The sequence below is a fragment of the Hibiscus syriacus genome, unplaced genomic scaffold (genome assembly GCF_006381635.1).
Source record: "Hibiscus syriacus cultivar Baekdansim isolate YM2019G1 unplaced genomic scaffold, ASM638163v2 tig00112370_pilon, whole genome shotgun sequence".
NCBI classification, from domain to species: domain Eukaryota; kingdom Viridiplantae; phylum Streptophyta; class Magnoliopsida; order Malvales; family Malvaceae; genus Hibiscus; species Hibiscus syriacus.
In genome coordinates, this window is record NW_024063316.1 from 144,961 (window position 1) to 169,003 (window position 24,043).

A 24,043-nucleotide genomic window follows, 5' to 3' on the forward strand; every position below is an offset into this window, starting at 1 on the left:
ACATAAGTTTATTATGGGAGTGGTCCTCCCAGTCTAGTTATTCAATTCACGACATCAGAATTTAAATATATGATATTATTTAAAAAATCTAATGTAATGAATAGACCAACTAATTAGTGGTAGAAATTTGGAATTCTTTGATGTGATGAAAGAAGCAAGACCTTGCTTGTTTAAGGGTTAAGTCAATATGATATTAGTCAACGGTAATTTTTTAAATTTAGATATTCAATAGAATGCAAAAAAATTACACTTCATTGATTTCTTAGTAAACTACACATTTAATATTTAAACTATCAGTTTTGTTCTAAACTTTCATTTTTTTTTTTCAAAATCATATCTGACATTTAGTTTTAGTTTTATTTTAATACATGTCGTTAAAAATTTAATGTGTTTAGTACCTAAATTATCAATTACGATTCGTTTTAGTAACTAAACTTTCAATTTTTTCAAAAGTTAATGTTAAATTTTGAACATGGGTACTAAAGTAAAACAAAAACTAAAGTTTAAGTATTGTTTTGAAAAAAATTGAAAGTTTAAATAATAAAACGAACTAAAATTGATAGTTTAAATACTAAACGCATAATTTATCCTATATTTTTAAAAGATCTCAGGAATCATTAAATTAAAACAATATTATTTAACTTCCTAGTTAACTTGACCAAATAGCAACTATTATTACAACTAAAAGTTTAGTTAGACCCTAATATTTTTGGAAAAATGTAAACTAAACTTTTTTAAAAAATTTAAAAGTTTTAATTTAAACTTCTAATTTTTTAAAGCTTTAAGTTGACCCCCAAAACTTTATCATCAAGTTCCGTCACCGGGTAAATCTATTATATGAACAAATTAATAAACTAAACTTTTTTAAAAAATTTAAAAGTTTTAATTTAAACTTCTAATTTTTTAAAGCTTTAAGTTGACCCCCAAAACTTTATCATCAAGTTCCGTCACCGGGTAAATCTATTATATGAACAAATTAATTAATTCCACATTATCTATGAATATAGAACAACCAAATTAAATATACATTTAATATAACCAATAATTGGAGGATTTTTAGTGCTTCAAGTTTCATATTAGTTGGCAAAATGAAACCCAAAAGAGAAAAGGGAGAGGAAAATACAGAAAAGCCCCTAAAATACATATAAAAATATTCCATTTATTATCAATAAAATAAATAAATTCTCTAAATAAAATTAGTCCAATGACACCAATCATGTATTGAGGCATTAAATGTTGGGATCATCTCTTCATGACAAATAAATTTATTTTAGTAGTATTTTCCTTAAAATAGTAATAATAATTTTTTTATTTAATTTTATTTGAAGAAATTGGGTTCAACTTGTCTACTATCATAAATGATTATTTAGCTATTTTGGTGTAGGCTGTTTTAGGGGTGTAAACGAGTCGTGTCGAGCTCGAGTATTGTTGAGCTTGACTCGACTCAAAAATTCTGAAATGAAGCTCGACTCGATTCGAAAACTCACGAGCTTAAAATTTTTAAGGTCGACTCGAAGTCGAAATCCTGAACTGAAGTTCGTGAGCAGCTTGAAAATGCTCGAAATGAAAAAAAAAATCTTAAACTTAACAAGATTGAATCCTCAAACTCGAACTCAAACCTAACCTTAAATACATGAAAGCATTATTGTATTTTTAAAAAAAAATTAACACATAAATGTTAATATTGTTAATAATTTATTTTTTAAAAAATAAAAACTTAATATATTATATTTTTGAACTGCTCACGAGCTTTTCGAGTATCAAGTAGCTCGTTTCGGCTCGTTAAAAATTCGAGTCAAATTCGAGTTTGAGTCGAGTCTATTCGATCCGAATATTTACCGAGCCTTGACCGAGTCGATCTCGAGTAGCTCGCGATCTGTCTCGTCTCATTTGCAGCCCTAGGCTGTTTATGACCATGTATTAATATGTAAACAATATTATTAAACAACAGCTCATTATGTATTATGATTATGTGATTGTTACTTGCTTGTTTTGAGTGAAATGGCCTTTGTTATAAAATGTGTAGGGACCCTAATGCTAAAATTGAAAAATTGAGACGGTAAAAATGATCAATCAACTTGATTTTTGAATAAAATGGCCAAAAGGGTATCTTCAAATTCCATCTTTAATTAGCAAATTATATATATATATATATATATATATATATATATATATATATAGGAGTCTTAGGTTTTCAGGTTTGTTTTCACTAAATTCAACTCTTTTTATTTTATTATTTATTTATTTATTTTATCTCTTATGGCTTTCATCAGTTTGATAGAATCAAAGCTTAATTCTTTAATATGGTAAGGTTACATCACTTGATTTTTTTTTTAAAGTTTGTAAATAAAAAATGGAACTTTGAGTGAATTTGTCCTGTTTCAATGATCTAAAAGTCCTCTTCCTTGGGGAACCGAGATGACCAAGATTCTGATTTTCAACACCAAGATAGTGATTTCTTTAATAGAAAAAGAGGTAACTGAGTCCCGGATCAGTTTCCTTGTAAGTTTTTTTAATTGCAATTGGACCCACAAGATATTCAAATTTTACTTTCTTGGCCTGTTAAATGAGTGGGGCAAAAAATGGCTTTGAGGCCATGGTAATGCCACGTACTCCATTTGGAATAAAGCTAGAAGAAGATAATGAAGTTCTTAAAAGAGTGGCCTATGTTTCAAAAAGGAAACATTAAATAAAGTTAATAGAAGCAGAAAATTTGTTTTATTCTTCTTCTTTTTTATTTCTTTATTGTTTGATATCGGAATTCCCTGTGTTTTTATTTATTTTATTTTCATGAAAAACTTGTGGGAAAATTTTGTGAGCTTGAGAATATTTAGTGTGAACTAAAAGACCCTTTTTTCTGTGTGGTTCATTTTACGGGTTAGTCTAGCAAGAACAGTAGAAGATCTTTTAATAGTGTTAACTGGTACTCTTCTTATCTCTTTATCAAATATACACTAAATATATATATATAAATGATGATTGTTTTTGCTTGTTGTTTGATGTGATATATAGTTGATCGTGTGCTTAATAATGGGTATTTGGTGTTTTTAGCTATTGGTTAAGATTTTGTTTAAATTTTCTTATTTTTTCTGATTGGCGGTGTTAATGGTGGTGGTTGGGGGGGGGGTTGTGATAGCTTTATATGATGAGAATTTTGGTGTGTAAAGGCTTTTGAATTTTGTTCCTTGTGTTTGCAGTTAATTGACTGGAAAAAAAACTGGGTTTCTTTCCTTTTGCGACAATGAAATGAGTTTATGATTTCAATATGATAATGGTAGAAGTGAGCGATTGGATAAGAAGCCGGCGATTTTCTTCGTTTTTTGGTTGTTTGAGTGGCGGTCTTCATGCAATTCTTGGAGGATAACAATGGAGGGTTCGTCTGAGTCTGCTTGGAAGGAGTCTGATAGTTCTAGGGCACTGAACACTTCTGGTGTCTCGGATAGGGATCCTAGTCTGTTTCGTGTTGAAAGAACGGGCATTTCGGGAGACGTTTCGCGTGATTTCGGATTCACGGAAGAGGATGGTAGGGTTTTGCTGACTCATAATGATCACCTTAGAAGCCAAATTGGTGTTTCCGGGGTTTGCGAGACGGCTGTAAACCCTTTCATCCGTTCCATCGAATGGGGTGATGTTAGCTTGAGGCAATGGTTGGATAAACCGGAAAGATCTGTTGATGTCTATGAGTGTTTGCATATATTTAGGCAAATAGTTGACATTGTAAATATGGCACATTCACAAGGGATTGTTGTCCATAATGTTCGACCTTCGTGCTTCGTCATGTCCTCATTTAATCATGTTTCCTTCATTGAATCTGCATCTTCTTCTGATTCGGGGTCGGATTCTGTCGAGGATGCATTAAATAGCCCAAATATGGAGGTTCAGGGTTTACCCTCTACTTTGCCCCTTGACATGCATCGACAACGTAGGCTGATGAATGAAGACGTGCAAACTCCAAGAAATGCTTTATCCGAAGCTAGTTGCATGCAGTCGGGCTCGGTATGTCCTAGGAATGCTCATATAGAGGAGAGTGAAGAAAATAAAATCTTGGAATGTCGAAATTCCGAGCAAGTAGAAGAGAAAAAGCAACCGTTTCCTATGAAACAGATATTGCTTATGGAGACCAGTTGGTACACTAGTCCTGAAGAGGTTGCTGGCTCTCCCAGTGCCTGTGCTTCGGACATCTATAGGTTGGGAGTTCTCCTTTTTGAGGTTAGCTTCAATAATGCTTGATACTATCGTCATTTTTCGAACTTTTGAAATAATTTGGTGATGTTAGTTTATTAATTATTGTTCTTTCATTGTGTTGAATATGAAAACCTTTTTTGTTGCATCACTTTAAACGAGTACGTTTTCGTGTCTGCAGTTGTTTTGTCCCTTCAGCTCAAGAGAAGAGAAGAGTAGAACTATGTCTAGTTTAAGACATCGAGTTCTTCCTCCACAATTGCTACTGAAATGGCCGAAGGAAGCTTCGTTTTGTTTGTGGTTATTGCATCCCGAGCCAAGTAGTCGTCCAAAAATGGGGTAATCTCTCCTTGGTTTTTGCATATTCATATGTCTAGTTTAAGACATCGAGTTCTTCCTCCACAATTGCTACTGAAATGGCCGAAGGAAGCTTCGTTTTGTTTGTGGTTATTGCATCCCGAGCCAAGTAGTCGTCCAAAAATGGGGTAATCTCTCCTTGGTTTTTGCATATTCATTCACCATTATTTATATAATTTCTAAATTTGGTTCCCATTAGCCCTTACCATTTGGTTATATAATTTCATTAGCCCTTCGTGAAATAATAGTAAAAATAAATCTCGTTCATGCTACTTTCAATTACTTTTAATGTCACCATTGTTGTGTTGATGTATTGATATTGTTTTTGTGTAACAGTGAGTTGTTACAAAGTGAGTTTCTTAATGAACCAAGGGATGATCTGGAAGAACGTGAAGCGGCCATCGAGCTCCGGGAGAGAATAAAGGAGGAGGAGTTACTGCTGGAATTTCTTTTGATGATACAACGAAGGAAACAGGAAGTCGCCGATAGGTTGCAAAATACTATTTCTTTTCTGTGTTTCGACATTGCAGAAGTTACGAAGCAGCAAACGATCTTAAAGAAAAAGGGCTGCTCATGTACTGAACCGGGGAAAGATGACAATTCTACATCAAATTTCCCCTCGATAAATATTGCTGATACCGATGATTCTTCTAGCTTGGGGTCTAGAAAACGATTTAGACAGGGACTTACGGTTCAAAATGTCGAAGAATGTGGTGATAATCTAGAAACTCGTCAAAAGTCCGATACACATTCTGAAAATCAAGAAAGTTTTCTTCTGAAAAGTTCTCGGTTGATGAAGAACTTTAAGAAACTTGAGTCGGCATATTTTTTAACAAGGTGCAGACCCGTGAAGCAATCTGGTAAGTCTTTGAGTAGACAAACACCATTGAATAGTGATGGCCGTGGATCTATTGTTATGACTGAAAGGAGTTTTGTCAATAATTTAACCACGAAAGAGAGCTACAGCGAGAGCTCGGAAAGCGGATGGATAAATCCATTCCTTGAGGGCTTGTGCAAGTATCTGTCCTACAGCAAGTTAAAAGCCAAGGCAAATTTGAAACAAGGAGATTTATTAAATTCTTCCAATCTGGTATGCTCTCTCGGGTTTGATCGTGATGCAGAATTTTTTGCTACAGCCGGTGTAAATAAGAAGATAAAGGTCTTTGAATGCAATGCTGTCATGAATCAAAATCGTGACATCCACTATCCCGTGGTTGAAATGGCTAGTCGTTCTAAGCTAAGCAGTATATGTTGGAATAGTTATATCAAAAGTCAGATTGCATCAAGTAACTTCGAAGGAGTGGTGCAGGTACGTAAAGCATTCTTTGTTCGGTTGTCATTTTTCTGCATCTGAATCCATATCTTGACCATTTTCAGGTGTGGGATATTACGAGAGGTCAAGTACTCACTGAAATGAGAGAGCACGAGAAACGCGTATGGTCCATCGACTTTTCATCAGCAGATCCAACAGTTTTGGCTAGCGGGAGTGACGACAGCTCTGTAAAGCTATGGAGTATCAATCAGGCAATTCTACTTTCGCATTTGATGGATGTCAGCTTTGAAAATAAACGTACTACGATAATCGGATTACTTTGTGTATATTTTATTCTCTATGTATGATAAGTTTTTCTCTTACCTGGGATGCTATTGCAGCGAGCAAGTATTTGTACCATCAAAACGAAGGCCAACGTCTGCTGTGTCCAGTTTCCTGTTGATTCTGGTCGTTCTCTTGCGTTTGGATCGGCAGACCATAAAATTTATTATTACGATCTTCGAAACTCTAGGATTCCTCTATGCACTCTAGTTGGACACAATAAAACTGTGAGTTATGTCAAGTTTGTCGATGCAAATACTCTCGTGTCTTCGTCCACGGATAACACTTTGAAGCTTTGGGATTTGTCGATATGCAATTCTCGGGTCATTGATACTTCCCTTCAGTCCTTTACCGGCCACATGAATGTAAAGGTATATTAACTTGTACTTTAATGCTTCTTACATTACAATGTAAAAATCTGACAAATTTATTCGGTTTGATCGGGTTTGTTTTATCTTCATGAACAATTTCTTGTCCCGACATAACTCGTCATGGAAAATTATTCCCTCTGGTTGATGTATTTCATATTGTGGTTGCATATTCTCCTTGTTGCAGAACTTTGTGGGCTTGTCGGTATCTGATGGTTACATTGCTACTGGCTCCGAAACTAATGAGGTAATACATGCATTCTCGCGATATATACTTGTATAAACATCCCCGAATAGCTCGGTTTTACCGGCCTTCTTATTGCTCCAGTACTCTATTGACATGCTGAAACCATTTTGCGATTTTATCCTTTGTCGAACATATCTGAATGTGCAATTGCTAGATCTCATTTACTTCCGGTATTGAACATGTCTGTAGAATTTTATGTTTTCTTCTTTTTTTCGATCAGGCATTCGATCCGTTATGCCTTTTGAACATGATAAGGTACAGATTTATACTTTTAGCACTCACTAGAAACTCTATTGTGTAGGTATTCATATACCATAAAGCTTTCCCGATGCCGGCATTGTCGTATAAGTTCAACAGCACGGATCAACTTTCTGGACACGAAACGGATGATGCCGCACAGTTCATCTCTTCTGTTTGTTGGCGTGGCCAGTCCTCTACCCTAGTTGCTGCAAATTCCACTGGGAACATCAAATTTCTGGAGATGGTTTAGTTTGGTCTCGTCTCTCGGAATCATTCTTCGTTGAAGCAAAAGGACAAACGGACAAAAGGAAACTGTACTCCATACCGGCACAAAGCATCGAATAAAGATGGGTATCGGACACCGGAAAGTATAAAAGAGTATAGCATTTGAGCCAAAAAAAAAACAAAAGATGAAAACATTTTTGTCTGTAGATGATAACAGATGCAATTAACATGGAGATTTGAGAATGACTTCATAAAATATATGTAGATAAGATTCAAAAGAACAAATAACAAAGGACAATCATCTTGTATATTTTGTAATGCCTTATAGTTCATAGTCATTTTTCAGCAAGTATATTTGATTTCCTGATCCTTCACTGTCTGCCATTTCTTGATGAAGCTATTTACAAATATTTCGACCTTCGAGGCACTGAATTCGCTCGTTGGTGTTGACCCGAACATGATAATCTGAACTCGAACTTGGATTAGTTTACCAGAAGCTAAGATTAGGTCAAATGAGCAGTGCTGTTACTAAAATTCTCTCTATTAGATGCTAATGCTTCAGCTGTTGTATGCCTCATCAATTGAGCTGCTGCTTTAAACTATTTACACTGGTCTTGACCGTTATTGCTTTCATGACTAACCTAGTTACAAGTTGGTTAAGCCTCTAGGCTCCCGGACCTGGCCTGATCTTGTTCGAGTCTCTAACTTCCGTGCATGTCAACTTGCCGGAACACCAAGCACCGGGAGTGAAGCACCCTTTTTCAGAAGGCTATCTCCAAACATAAAATCTTGCGTCCCCAAGCAAAAGAAAAAGAGATATTATGCTTTAAACTTGTGACAAAAAACAACACAACCATCTTCGTTTTCTTCTTCCATTGCAGTACCTAGCAAAAATTGATAAACCACAAGAAATGTTCGTATTAATTAAGTTTATAGTATTACAAACACATCGAAATAATTGAGAAATAACAATACATGACATTTTGCTTCCATTATTAGGTTTTGCAATCTAAGAAATTTTGTTTGTTAAATTCAGAACCTTTCTTAACTATTGACAACACATATCCATCCTACAGCCGTAGCTGCTCGAGCCCGAGACCTCTAGTAAAAACAATATTTCCTTCTACCACTGAGGCTCAATGAATTTGTAATTCAGGAACTCGATCCAGGGTCGAAACTTGAGCAAGGGTCGAAGAACATTCTTAACATTGAAATGAGGGTGTGCCCACTCTACTGAATTCCACCAATCCATTTCATTGAAGCAAATTTCCTCGAGAGAATTAGCAGAAGATAGTTTTCCTTCATCATCAACCTTTAGTTGTGGAAGATAAAGAGGAATCCGCTTTAACTTTGGACAATCAATTATTTCAATGAATTGGAGAGACTCACAAACCATCACTCCATTTTCACTACAAATGCTCTTCAGTCCTAGTAAACTGCATAACCTCAATCTCCTTAATTTCGGAAAACTGAATTCGGTCTCGGATCCCGTCACGATTTCTTCCAATTCCCAGCAAAGCGTAACATCGATCTTTTCCAAGTTGTGTAGAACCCAATCAGATGAAAGCAATTGCTTTATTTTATGACAACCGCTTAGAACAATCTCTTTGAGTGAAGAAAATATGCCCATTGATGATTCTTCAACTCCAGCTAAAACTTTCAAATTCCATAAATGGGTTAGTGTAAGATACTCGAGTGTTCGAAGCTGATCACAATTGGATGAAAATACAGACTCTAACTCATCACAACGAACGAGTTCACATACCTTCAAATCAGTCCCATCCCTCAGTCCCACCTCGTTTAAACTTGTCACACCTTTGCAATGATTAAAATGTAATTGTTGAAGTTGGTATGGAAGTACAATTGCAGCTCCTGAATTAATCTCAATGCTCTCGAATCTAACCGAATTCCGAGAAGATGACCGAGAATATTGAACAAAGGATCTAGGCTTGTTCTGTGGGCATACTAAAATCGAGTATTTGTAGAGTTCTTTTCTCTGACCTGCATACATGTTCAAGTAGCCAACGTTGGAGAAGCCGCCTTCGAAAGCCTCCAGCTTATTCAATTCACTCATCTCTTCAGCATTTTGTAATATCGAATGAATCGCCAAATATTGAAGCCGGCGTAGTTTCGACAATAATCCGGTAGCGATCTCTTTTAAACATCTGGTGTACCCGAGATCGAGATATCTAAGATTTACCAACATTCCCAGACCTTCAGGCATTTCCCGGACTCCACTGGATCGAAGATCCAATTTCCTCAAAGCTTGAAGCTTTACTACGCAAGGCAAACTCTCTAACTCACAACATCCGTTGAGCAACAATGCAGTGAGTTTCTCCAAACCAGAAACAGAGTTAGGTAAACTCTTAATAGGATTGTGAGAAAGATCAAGAATCTTGAGGTTCGGAAAATGCTCAAAGAAAGATTCTGGAATTTCTTTCAATGAATTATGTGAGAGTAACAATGTTGTGATCTTGGGAAACTTCGGAGTACCCTTCATGGTTCGAGGAACTGCTGATATGGAATTGTGCATTAAAGAAACCTTCTCCAGATCTTCACACCATTCTTCCTCATTTGGTACCTCTTCCAACAACATGCCAGCTTTTACCAGAAATCTTTTTCTTGTGATATGCAACGCCATGTCTCTAACAAGATCATGCATTTTTACATGCATACCATCCTCAACCCTTTCCAGCAAACAATTTTCTTCGAGCTTTTGCAAAATGGAATGACCGCTACACTCCATTGCTTTTCTACTTCCCATTTCATCTATAAGCCCTTCTTCCATCCAATACTCGATTAACTCGTGCTTTTTGATTTCGTGATCTTCGGGGTATAATGCACAATACAAGAAACAATCTTGATCCTTTTCTGTTAGATGATCATAGCTGAATTTTAAACACCTATACACCTTTTATCTTCCATATCGTGGATGTTTCTAATGTTGCCTTGCAATTCATCTATGGCATTTTCCCACAAACGAGGATCGGATATTCCCCTCATACAACCAGCTAGTGTAACAATTGCAAGAGGAAGTCCATCGCATTCCTTCACAATGAGTTTCATAGATGACTCTAAAGTCGGATTAGGCAACATGTCTTGTCCAAATTTGCTCAAGAATAAGTCCATGGCCTCCTCCATAGGAAGACAAGGCACTTGAAACTTCTTAAATCCCATAGACCGAACAACCCTTTCCGAACGTGTTGTCAACACCAATTTGCATCCATTATCTGATGTTGGCTTAAGGATTCCAACGTCCTCGAGAGAAAAGCCGTCCCATACATCATCCAGTATCAGCACATACCTCCCTTGCTCTATCAACATATCTGATAGCTTCCCTGCACGGACAATTGTATCCTCATCATCTGACAAGTTTTCTCCCAATTGACCAGCAACACTCTTCTGCAGCCTCCGAATATTAAAATCTTGGGATACAGTCACCCAAATTAATTTTCTAAATTCACTTCCTTTCAACAACCTATTGTGGACATCTTTCATTATGGTCGTTTTCCCTATCCCGCCCATCCCACATACTCCAATCATTCCAACTCATCTCCCATCAAATACTGATAAATTTCTTCTCTAACATTGGTTGAACCTACTACCTCCAGCGTTGGTAGGTTAACCGCTACAGTGGAAGGATCATTAACAACCAAGCTACCAGAGAAATGACCTTCAGTATGCACTTCCTTCATTGCTTGGGTAGACTCATCAACAAGCTTCCCCAGGCAAGGTTAAAGAATATTCTTAAGTATTCTAAGATCGTCTCTAGAACCTTTCATAAGGTTCTAGATCCTTTTATAGAGATATGAACTTTTTGTTATATTCTAGAACACTCTACTAATGTCTCTAAATTTGTAGTTAAGTGTGAAAATATAGGTGGAAAGGTTTAGTTTGTGACACTTTACATCCCAGAACTCAAGGAATTTCAGGTTAAAGAATAATACAATCTCAGAGCATTCCAAGCCAACTTGAGAGAAATCCCAATCCAGTTCTTGTTGCCACCCTTCAACACCTCTGGAAATTCTACACAATTGGAGCGCTTGTTTCCAAATCCTTGAATTAAAGAATCGCAACATAGATATCTGGGAAAATTGGAAGATTTGGATGAAAGATCAAGGGTGCCATTGGCAATCGGAAAACGACATCGGATCAACGATGGTAGTGTTGGAGATGGGTGATGGTTAGGGTTTTATGTGAGAGAAAACATGGAATTTTCTCTATATTTTTAGAGTTATATAGTTTTTTGGAGTTCTTAAGAATTTACGAAGGTTTATATCATTTGGTCAACTATAATTTTTTGATATAACTACTAATAAACTTACGCTATTTGTAAGAATAAAATCAACTGTCTAATAGTTATATTTATTTTCTATGTCAGTCTACAGATGATCATTATGATCCTAAGTTTGACATCAGCACTAAAGATCGTTATATAAATCATCATAGATAGTTGGAGAAAAAATTCCTCCTCTCTCGTTAACTCTCTCCTAGCTTATTTCATTATTCATAGTCTTTTTCATTTCGTCGATCATTGATTGCAACCTTTCGTCTAAATCAAAACAGATAAATGTCTACAACTGTATCTAATAAATTTCAAAATTTATAGAAGGAGATAGATATTTAATTCCATATTCTTTAAATTTATAATATAAATATTTTAAAATTTATACTCTTAACATAAAACTATCGTATCTATCTTTGATTACACATCTAAAATTTTCAACTTCAACGTTATTTTTTGTTACATTATTAATACAAATAAGTATTTAATCAATAAAATAGACAAATAAGCATCTAAATGTCAGTACTGGAAGATCTGAAACATACAATCTTGGTCTTGGAGAATCTCAAATTTTCAATACTACATATACGTACATATACACATTAATGTTCTACCAGATTCGTAGCGAATGCTATTCATTATTAAAGTTTACATATGAATTATATAGTTTATGCTAGCTGTTTCTTTTTCGACCGACATCTGTTGGCCGACATGTACCTAATATATTAAGATCTCTGTAATGCCTATATTAATTATTTTCTTTTAAAAAATGTCAAATTATTCGATATTAGGAGGAAAAAAAAAAGTAAGTTGCGATTTGACGTGATAGTCTAAAGTGGTTTATAATGTGATAAATAATATTATAGATAGGATAAATTGGCAACTCAAATATGGTAAATGGATTTTTACGTTAGTACCGTGAACTGCCACATCAACATCATAACGGTCAAACGACGAAAAGCATTGATTAAAATGCCACATTGAGTTTGTTTTCTGAGTTGGAAGGCTTCAACAGATGTTCAACTTAGATACCGTTAATTTTTTTATTGAGAAGCGACGGGTTTGAAATATAATGAATAGTCGGATGATCATTTTATAACTTTTAATAGTCGACGGACTCAAGAAATCAACACTCAATAATCGGATGATCACTTTATAACCATTTATAATCGAGATACTTAATAAAATAATACTTTATTATCGGTGATCATTTGTGTACTTTACCCAATTATTATAATTAATTCAATCAAAGAAATGATGGCGCAATTCAAAAATTTGTCGGGATAAGCATTATTTATGTCCCCTTTACCAATACCATGTTCAGATAAAAAGATACATTGTTAACATAACACTAACAATTATGTCCCTTTCCCCAAATAAATAAGGATGTACCATACACTTAATTGGATACGGTAATTTTTTTAAATTAATTACTGATATTCGATCTATTTATTAATTAATCTAAATTAGTTACTGCACAGGCAATGACAAACCTCTCAAAATAGTTTAGTAATTTTAAATATGAATACAAAAAATATAAATAAAAAATGTATTATAAACATAAGTTATAATAAAATATATTAAAATTTATATAAATGTATAAAAAAAAACAACAAGGGGCCCATTTTGGAAGACTCCCATACCTAATTCAACTGCCCATTTAATGCTTTTAGGTATACATGCCCCTTCCCGATTTAATTTTCTTTTAGTTATTTACGATTACAAGTTCAAAGAGTCAAATTGATAACCCTAAAAATATAGAGGCTAAAAAAGTTGTTTTTATCTTTTCTTATAGTTGCTAGATTAATCATTGATAACAATGAAACTGAAAAAATAGTAGAAAAATTAAATATTTTAAATAAAAATAATAAAAAAATTAGGATAAACTTCATAAATGGGCACTTTCGTTTGAGTTTTATAAACTTTTTCTCAATGAATTCGAAAAATATAAGATTTGGTCAATTTTGTTTCGTTTTGATTAAGATGTGATCACTTTCGTCTCGTTTTAGTTAAGATAAGGTCACTGAAGGTTAACGACCATTGAACCTTTAATGGTTTGTTGACAAAGCACGGTAAATATATAAAATTAAAATTACATCATTTGTACACGTTTGCCCACTATATTTTAAAAAACATGTGTTTTGGTCACTTACGTTATTGTTTTATTTAGTTTTGGTCACTTGAACGTTGAATGTCGTTAGTTTGATGATACTACTTGTTAGTAAAATGATTTAATTTTTATTTTAGCCCTTAAAATTTAAATAAAATATTGATTATATGTCTTTATGTAAATTCAAATTAGTTTAGTGGATGAATTCATGATTCCAAACATCTCTACTTCATTTCGTCAATTGCCTTTTATTTATCAAGGACTCATGTTGTATTTCAAGAATAATGAAAGATTTTCAATTTTCTATAACAAATAATAAGACCACAAGTTCAAAGAAAAATGAGAGGTTAGGCATCTAGAGATAAAATGAAACTGAGTAATTTCAGTTATAAAAACTAAAATTCAATTTCCAAAGATTGAGATTGCATAATACCAAATCCAACAAGAGATAAGAGGACAAATCAATAGATCCAAATAACCTGATAACCGGATATCACTCTTCCCGGTTATTTTCCCTTGAGAAAGTGTCTCCGGTGAAACATAATCAACAGATTCAAACAACCTGATAACTGGAACCGTGAAATATTCATCCACTGACCTAAAATAAATTTACAAAAGACTCATAATCAATATTTTGTCTAAAGTTTAGGTGTTAAAATAAAAACTAAATCATTTTACGAACGGGTCATGTCATCAAACTAATGACATTCAATGTCCAAGTGCCTCAACTTAATAAAACGATAACATGAGTAACCAAAACTTATGTATTTTTTTAAAATTTAATGAGCAAAAGTGTACAAATATGAAAGGAAAGTGACCGAAGCTTAATCCACATGTATTATATACGTGAAAATTTTGTAATTTTAATTTTATATATATTTACAGTGTCACGCTAGCAAACCGTTAAATGTTTAATGGTCATTAACCTTCAGTGACCTCGTCTTAATTAAAAAGAAACGAGAGTGACCACGTCTTACTTACAACGAAATAAAAATGACCAAATCTTATGTTTTTTTTTAATTTAGTGATGAAAATTTTATAAAATTCAAATGAAAGTGATCAATTCTATAGTCTATCCAAAAATTTAATACTCCCTCTATCCCATTAAATTTGTCTACTGATGACTTTTTAGTCAATTTTTTTTTCTAATTTTGATTCATTGTTATTTAAAATTTATTGTTAATAAAAATATGAAAATATATATTTTAAAACCTTAAATCAATTAGTTTTTAAATATATATTTTATATAAATTAATTGTTTAAAATATTTAAAAATAATCATGATCAAAGTTTAAAAATTTTGACTTTTTAAAAGTTAATAATGAACACATTTAGTGGGATGAATGGAGTAACATAAATTTAAAGTATGAGAATTATATTTTAAAATGATATAAGGGTTTTTGCATATTTAGCCCTTTAATATATAATTAGGGTAAAGAATACAAATGATCCCCAACTATAGTGTATTAATATTTTATTAAGTCCCTTGACTATTAAAAGTTACATAATGGTCACCCGACTATTCATTATGTTCCAAACTTATTTTTTTTCGTTAAAAATCAACAGTATTATGAGCTAAACATTAACCTGCTGAATGTGATATGATAAAATATGATCTCAAAATATCAAACGACTATCATACTCTCAGCCATCATGTTAAACAACTACCAATATTTTAACAGAAAATGATCTCAAAATATCAAACGACTATCATACTCTCAACCATCATGTTTTAAATTTAAAACATAATAAATAATCGAGTGATCATTTTATAATTTTTAACAGTAGATGAACTTAATAAAGTCATATTCTATAGTTGAAGAATTATTTTGTAACTTTTAATAATTAAAGGATTTAATAAATAAAATAATGTCCTATTTTCGAGAGATCATTTATATATTTTACCCTTACAATTATCGTGGTGAATGAATATTTATTTTCTCACCTAGTTTAGGTAGTAGTTTGGTTCTAATGACTGAAGTTTGAGTGATTCATAATATAATATAAACATTTTTTTATTAAATTTAAAATATAATATAAATTTTTATACATATTCAATAACATTAATATATATAATTTTAAAAATGTACATCATTTTATTTTGAAATATCTGAAAAAAAATAATTAGATTTGGCCACAAAATGAAGGGTAGAAATTGACTGTTGGGATCACATCACAACACATTTTAAAAACACATAATTTATCAACTTTGGACAAGTCATTTTCATCCAACCAGCATACCCTAAACTAAAACTAAGCTAATAATATAATAATAAAGCATTAATTGTCTTAAAGACATGATAATTAAACTAAGTTGACATTAATCTCAGCTGTCCTTTCCCATGTCAGCACCTAATGACAACATAAATTAGAGATAATGACGAGAAAATTCCAAATTCCTCTTAAGTTTTAGTGAGTCCACATGCAATCAAGCTCAGTTGGACCGATTGACATCTTGTTACCACCACCGTAGTTAACTTCCCAGTCGACGGATGAGCCACCGTGAAGTGGCGGTGCCGCCATCGGCTGGGGGAAGAAGAAAGGGAGTTGCAGATTCTCCTCGAGAGACTTCAGGGTTGGAAAAACGGAAGCGCCTGCATGTGGTGAATACCTTGGTACGTGATCAAAAGCGACGGTGTTGATCATCTGGGGTGGTGGAGGTGGTAACGCTAGTTCGAAACCAGTTGCGGCGGCCGCAACGGTGGAGAAACAGGACACGTGCTCGGTTTGAGCATAACTGTCGTAGGAGAAGCTATCACGGTCGGTGGTGGCAACGGCGGTCGTGGCGGGATCAAGGAGGGGCGGAAGAGAAACCGATGAAGGAGAGCTCGGTTCTTGGTAATGCGCAACGGAGGCGCTCATCCGTGACTTCTTGGCACCACCGACGGCGCTGGTGGTGGCACCGTTGACGGTGCCACTCTTCTGAAACACCCTGGATATCACCCACTCATCCTGGAACAATACAAAAACAAAAACCATTGGAATAAGTGCAAGAGACATGAAATTAATAAGATTTTCCCAACATACCTTTCCACCTCCATTAATGAAACAACAGCGTACGGTTCACAATAATACTATGTTTTTATTAAGCTAAAACCATAACCACCATGAACTTATTAAAAAACCAGACGCCATTGTAGGTAGAGACATAAAGCTCGAATGTTGCTAAACTCTATAAAAGACTCGTAAGCTTATAATGGTTAATCTAGACTAAAAATAAAAAATTAAAGTTCAACTCAAACTCGAAAAACCTGAATTATAAACATCTCTAACATAGATTGATTGAAACTTAAGTTGGAGCTCAATTCAAACTCAAACCCAAAAGCAAACTTAAACCTTAAATCATTTAAACCTAATAGAATATCAAATAGCTCACTTCATATTTTTAAGAACTAGTTTCAAGTTCATATTCAAATAGACTGATGATTAAATTTCAACCGAATCAAACTCGAGTAACTTACTATAGACAACCATATTTGTATGACACAGATGAGAGAACAAGAGGATGAGACCTTTGAGCTCCTAGAGAGATAATGGTAAGCAAATTTGCCCTCGAGTCGATATTCATGCATGACCCAGTTGCTCTTTTCGCCTTTTGGAGCTCGACCACGATAAAACACTAAAGTCTTCTTCATCCCCACAAGTGCACACGTTTTAGAACTGTAAATCTCTCGATCTTTACCAGTAGCTTTCCAGTAACCAGCTTCAGTAGCTCGATTAGTTCTCAGACCAGTAGGGTACTTCCGGTCTCTCAAGCTGAAGAAATACCACTCTTTCTCTCCCATCTTCGCCTTCCCTACAACATTAACAAACCACACACAAAAAATGTTGCATAAAATTACAGGTTAAAGTTTAAAAACTGATATTGTGTTCAAATGATCACGTACCGGGAAGCTCCCATGGCTCGGACTTGTTGAGATCCACTTCAGCTATGGCTCTACAAGTAAAGCTACAATCGATAACTTTCTTCAACAGATAGTAAGTAATGAGCTCCTCGTCTGTTGGGTGGAACCGGAAGCCTGGTGGTAACTGAGTTTCACCGTGGTTAAAACGATTATAACGATCCATATCCGAAACCCTAAGCTTTAACCAGACAACAAACAAAACCCTAAACTCCAAAAACTTCAAAACCCAAACTTGAACATCGATCCCCGGGGTTTTAATATTGAAAAAACTGGGTTTTTTTTTCAAGAGAAAGGATGCAAATACAACGATTAATTATAGAATATAAAGGGAAAAGAGATTGGTGCAGGGAATGGAGTATGCGTGCGTGTGTGAGAAAATGTGCAGGTATTCTTTGTCAGTGAAGAAAATGAAAAGGAGGGAACAGAGTTGTTTTCTTGAGAGAGAAAGGGGAAGAATGGAGGAGAAGGGGAAGAGATTTTTCACCATGGAAATTGTAAAAGAAAAATGGATCACTAAAGCTGCTTTCATATCTCTTCCTGTCAGCACAGTACAATAATCAATTATCTATTTCCACCCACACCCATTGTCATCACACGCTACCTTTTCTTACATATGAAAATTTTGTATTATTTTCTATAAATTTGGTACATTGTGTATATATATATATAACTTTATATTTTAAAAATATATTATCAATAACATTTTTAAAAAATAATTATAAATTTTATAATAATATATCATCAGATTCATTATATTGTTCGTGCATTAAATATTAATTTATTTATATAAATACATAAATATTTTAAAAAAAATGAGATTTTAATATTTGGAATATTTAAGTTTGAGTCTATTTAAAACTTATTGAGTGATCTTAATAATAAGAGAAAATATTATTTTTTAGAGATCTCGAGTTAAAAGTATGTGTATCATTAACTTGTATATATATTATCGATAATTAAAAAAATTCTGATTTTATATTATATTTATAATATCACGTACTATTAAAGAATGTTTGAGTGTATTAATGTATAAAATTTATTGTATGTGTAATTCAAAATTCTATCATATATATTCATGTAAAGTTGTTTCTTTTTATTTTAAATAATTTATTTAACTATATTATTTCTATCATTTTATGATTTTAGATATAATTATCTCAGTCCTTTTACAATTTATATGTGTCCTTCGTCTATCCTTTAAGAATCCCATATTCTCATATTTGATTGGTCGAGAATCTCATTCTCGGTAATGTTTTATTATCAATAGTAGATTTTTTTGGTATATTACCGGGAATGTCATTACCTCCCTTCCCTTAGGTATTGTAACATTACCGGCGTTTTGAACTAAAATGTCCTTAAATTTTTATTGTTTTTCAAAAATATCATTCTTCTGTCATTGAATAATAAAAATTGTACGAATGTTAAATTATAATTTTATCCTTAAATTATTTTAGATTTACAAAAAAAAATCTATAATTAAAATTTTATATGAAGTTCAGGGGTTAATATTTTTTTTACCCTTTCATTAAACCTTTTTTATATTTTTAATTTTGTAAAAAAATTATATAAATATTATGAATTTAATTTTTTAAAGAAAATATATAAATATTTTACAATTTGTAATATTATACAAATATATAATAAGGACAATCTGGTCAAATATACATTCCAATAATATTTTATTCCTTTAACCAAACACGGTAATCTTACATTCCTGCTAAACCAATCAAACACAAATTACAACATTTACAGTAATCATATTCCCTGGTAATCTTTTATTCCCACTGGTAATCTTACATTCCGTGAACCAAACGCACCCTAAATAGTATACATCATTTTTTTAATAATTTTAAAGTAATTATAAAATAGTACTTGTTTATAATTTTTTTAATCACCGACAACGGACTTACATACTATAAACATAGTTACTTGATCTAGATCTTTAGAGATAATAACAATTTCTTTATCTACTAAAATCACTCGATTAATTTAATCGCGTCGAGTTAGATACAAACTTAAAATCCTATCATTAGCATGAATTGATTTTTGTAAATGTTACTTTAATTGACATCAAGAAACATTAGCAATGTATTATATAATTACAAGCATGCAAATAAAATCCTATCATTTAGAGGCTTACTAATTTAAGAATTTTGATTGAGAAACAAAATCATTTGCATTCACAGACTAAAACTGAATCAATACCTATTGAAACTAAGTACCTTAAAATAGGTCACTTGAAACGTATATCAGCTATAATAATATCTAAATTTATTCGAATCAAATCAATTTCAACTCGAACTTAATCGATCCGAAGATTGAATAATTTTTTAATTCTTTAAAACCATCAATATATTTTATCTAAAATTCTTTAAATTCAGTGATTATCCTTTCTTTTCTGATATTGTTTTGTTTCGTTTCATTTGTGCTGGTTTTGGTAAACCCTAATAAGAAGTTATAAAGGACTATCTTTAGGTAAACCCTAACAATAAAGATTTCCAATTATTATTTTGTCTAGAGAACCTTCCCTTGCTTGCTTTTTCTTCTAGGCATGTGTAGGGATGGGCATGGGTCGGGTTTGGACCAACCCAATCCGAACCGAAAAGTTTATATCATTCACCCGATCCGAAAAATATATACCCTCCACCGACCATATTTTTTGAGAGAAAATCTAAAACCCGACCCAACTCGAAATGATAAAAAAAATTTATTTAATAAAAATAGTGATTTAATTGAAAAATAATATATAGAGGGATATTATTGTAATTATTCCTAAATATATAAAGTAAAATTATTGTTTTTCGGGTCGGGTATTTTCACCTAAATCTGAATCCGACCCGACCCGAACATCACATTTAAAAATCTGACCCAACTCGATCCAAAGCCGATTTTAAAAAAAAACCCGACTCAATCAGATCGGGTCGAGTTCATGTCCCATGCCCATCCCTAGGCATGTGCCCTTGTTGCATGCTATCAAATTGTTTTCCAATTATTATTTTGTCTATTTATTGATCACTACCATTCTAGATTGGTCCATGCATGATTTTAAAATTTTATAATACAGTTGAGGAAGCTTTATTTTGTCTAAAATATGAATATACTTTCGTAGTGAGATAATATTGTAATTATTTGAACGTTTGTAAATCGGACCTAAATCATTATTTGTATCATAGATTTATACAAGAATGTGCCCATACAAATTAAGAAAAAAGTTTAATCATTGATGGATCCAAGGAAGTTTACAAGATGATTTTTATCTTGAGAATTTTAAAATTTTATATATTCGATATTAGTATTTAAATTATCAGTTTTGATTTGTTTTAATACTTAAACTTTTATTTTTTTTCCAAAATCATACATATCGTTAAGCTTTTATTTTATTTTAGTACCAACGTTAAAAACTTAAAGGACGAGCTTACCGACCGTCGTATCCGTCGGCCAATGAAGTCCAAAACTTTCCAACCTGTACTTTGTCGACCCATTAACGTGATTTCGGTCTCAATTTCGCCGAAAAACGCTTGAATCTCCCCAGATCAATGATGGACTTTTCGATTTCTTAATCATCTGATCTCCGTGGTCTATCGTCCGATGAGTCTGAAACTATACAATGTTGACCAACTCATCATTCTCTCGTAGTCCACCATTTGGATTGGTCGTCCACCCGCTGGAGTTATGTCATGTCAGCCCATCCGTTAAGTTGTTAACGAAGTGATACTAAAAAATGAAACAAAAACAAAATTTTAGATATGATTTTAAAAAAAATGATATTTTAGATACTAAACGCGTATTTTACCCTTTTTTATCAATAAACATGTTTTTGTCATCTTAAAATTTTATAAATACGCACCGTAAAATATTTTTAATCTAACCCTTAACATAAAATTTGATGTCCGTCCTCAAATATAACCAAATTGCATCAATGCAATTGAATTTAAACAACTAGATGGAGTGGACAGACATTAGTAATATAATGTGTTCAAAATGTCAAAATTGCTTTTATTTGGGTAGGAATTGCAGAAGCTTCAACAGCCATGGCCCCTACCTTGTTTCTTTGATGGATTGAATGCTAAGTGCTGGGTTTGGTGACATTCTCAGCTACGCTATGTTTCTTCTGAAAAAAATGAAAAATTAATGAAACTCTAGACTGAGCTCAAGTATGGGCATCTATAAAGAATAGACAAAAGCTATTTAAACTTTGGGTAAACTACATGTATGGTTATTTATGTTTTTGATCTATCTTATTCCAGTCCTCGATGTTAAAAAGTTATGTTATTTTGATCGTTGAAGCGTTATGTTTCTGTTAGTTTAATGATATGACACGCTATCGAAAAATATTTATTTTGAGTTGATCCATGAATTTTGGATAAATCAAAGTATATATTTAGATTTTTGATGTTATTAGTTTTAAAGAAATATTGATGATAAATTTATTATTATAATTAGTTTAGTTTTAAAGAAAATCAAAGTGTTCTAGACTAGATTCATAGAGTTCGAGACCTTTTCTAGTGAAACATGGAGTATGCCGATCATGCTTCGATGAGAATTTCGTATGCCGACGGCCATGCACGACAACTTTCGAGCTGTAAACTCTAACAAACTGAAGATGATGATGAACGATTGAGACGGATCATAAGAAAGAGAATATGATTATCTCTTTTCCAATCCTTGGCATCTTCTTAGTCATACACTGTTATAATTGTCGTCGATTGGCCGTCGAGATCACGTGGGGTCGTGATTTTCAGCATAGGATTTGTAGGGTACAAAACGTTGATTGATCGTCGATTGGTCACGATTTCATAGGGTTATTGAATGATGAAGAGTGGCGAGGTCGGTGGAGATTCGTCAACGAAAAAGGATGACAGTCGACTTGGGTTTATAGGTTGAAATGAATGTTTTTTTAAAGTTTTTGGACTATTTTAAATTTTTATGTATTTTATTTTTTTAATTTAAACAAAATTTTTAAAATTACTAGAATGTGACATATGTCACTTATCAAAGAAAATTAACAGCGTTTAGAACTCATATACCTAAAATAATAGTGTTTTTAAACGTTAGATATCTGGATAATTAAAAAAATAAAAACATATTTCTAAAAATCACTAGGCATTTATTTTATAATTAACCTTAAAAACTTTTTTATCATTAAGCTTAAAAATATAATAATGTGTTAATTTCTTTCACCAGCATCAGATATTTTTTAATGATTTTTGGTATAATTTTTTATTAAAAGAAGAAAAGGATTCGATGAGCATGCATGCATCACCTCAAGCAAACCCCATCCATCCATCACCAATTAGAGGGTTTGATGGGATGAGATTATGACGTGTCGTGCTCGCATTTTAAGGTTTCATTACAGGCTTCACATCAAATCATTTCGTCAATCTGCATGCACCAGTCTTTCATTTCCCCAATTCCCTGCGTTTTCTTTTGGAAATTCTTAGGTGAGAAATTCTTAATATAATGTTAAAGAAAAATATTATCGATTTTGTTATTATTTTTTAAATAAAGTCGATAAAATTATCGGAAACATCGGTTTTGTTATTATTGATAGATTTATCAGTTTTATTAACATATCTGGTAAAGTGCTACTGATTTTATTATTTTTTCTATCGATTTTATTATTATAGGGTACTTTACCGGAAATGTTAAAAAATATTAATGTTTTAGGTAGAAATAATAATGTTTTAAGTAATTTTTTTTCAAATTTTATTAAAAAAATAGCAAAACAATTAACATATTTCTTTAACCGCATATTAAGGCTACCACACGGTAGAACTTCCCCTATTATTTTCCAACTTGTCAAACCCCTTCTCCAACCCTAATTTCCCTAATTAGTTAATATTATCCCTCTTTCATTTCCTCTCTAGTTTTATGTTAGAAGAATTATTTAAATTTTGCAGTAAAGTATATAAATGGTTCCCGACTATTTGATATTATTTTATTAATTTTTTTAATTATTAAAAATTATGAACTGATCATATGACTATAGAGTATTATTTTGTTAAGTCTTTTTCTGTTAAAAGTTATAAAATAGTTATCTCACTATTTATTATGTTTCAAACTTATCATTTTTCATTAAAAAGTTGATGGTATTTAGTATTATGAGTTGAACGTTAACATGTTCACTATGATATGATAAAATTTGATCATAGAATATCAAATGATTATCATACTTTAATTATCATGTTAACGTTCAACTTAGACAATCACTAATTTTTAGTAAAAAATGACGAATTTAGAGCATAATGAATAGTTGAGAGACCATTTTGTAAGTTTTAATAATCGTGAGACTTAATAAAACAATACTCTATAGTCAAATAACTCTTTTGCAACTTTTAATAGTCAAATGACTTAATAAAATAATATCCTATAGTCGATGGATCATTTATATAATTTATCCTAAATTTTATATCTCATTTATTTTAAGTGTTTAAGATTTCTTTTAATCTAATAAATACCTTATATTTATTTTATGTTAAATGAAACAAGTCGTCCCCGTGATAAAAGAATTGTTGTTATTCCTTGAGAAC

General features: G+C 32.5%; 2 protein-coding genes, 1 long non-coding RNA gene and 1 pseudogene across 7 annotated transcripts; 1 reads left to right on the plus strand and 3 right to left on the minus strand.

Annotated features, from left to right (window-relative positions):
* Positions 1 to 2,713: 2,713 nt before the first annotated feature.
* On the plus strand, positions 2,714 to 7,493 carry LOC120178720 (protein SPA1-RELATED 3-like). 5 transcript variants are annotated; one of them, XM_039184508.1, is made up of 9 exons: positions 2,714 to 2,923; positions 3,198 to 4,209; positions 4,364 to 4,421; positions 4,568 to 4,667; positions 4,876 to 5,848; positions 5,917 to 6,063; positions 6,193 to 6,504; positions 6,689 to 6,748; positions 7,050 to 7,493. In XM_039184508.1, exons 2-9 carry the CDS (start codon positions 3,367 to 3,369, stop codon positions 7,236 to 7,238), a joined length of 2,682 nt encoding a protein of 893 aa, XP_039040439.1. In that variant the 5' UTR covers positions 2,714 to 2,923; positions 3,198 to 3,366; the 3' UTR covers positions 7,239 to 7,493. The 5 variants fall into 5 exon arrangements, with proteins under 5 accessions (XP_039040439.1, XP_039040440.1, XP_039040441.1 ...); XM_039184509.1 differs by lacking the exon at positions 4,568 to 4,667 and having other exon boundaries at positions 4,364 to 4,521; XM_039184510.1 differs by lacking the exon at positions 6,689 to 6,748.
* On the minus strand, positions 7,356 to 8,340 carry LOC120178722. Its single transcript, XR_005521534.1, has 2 exons — positions 8,253 to 8,340; positions 7,356 to 8,097 (listed from the first exon to the last, which is right to left on the minus strand). It is a non-coding gene; the product is annotated as an uncharacterized LOC120178722 (long non-coding RNA).
* A 26-nt stretch (positions 8,341 to 8,366) lies between these two features.
* On the minus strand, positions 8,367 to 10,944 carry LOC120178709 (annotated as a pseudogene).
* Positions 10,945 to 16,017: 5,073 nt separating this feature from the next.
* Positions 16,018 to 17,676, minus strand: LOC120178706 (protein CUP-SHAPED COTYLEDON 2-like). The gene is made up of 3 exons (XM_039184498.1): positions 17,496 to 17,676; positions 17,121 to 17,404; positions 16,018 to 16,560 (listed from the first exon to the last, which is right to left on the minus strand). Exons 1-3 carry the CDS (start codon positions 17,674 to 17,676, stop codon positions 16,018 to 16,020), a joined length of 1,008 nt encoding a protein of 335 aa, XP_039040429.1.
* Positions 17,677 to 24,043: the final 6,367 nt, after the last annotated feature.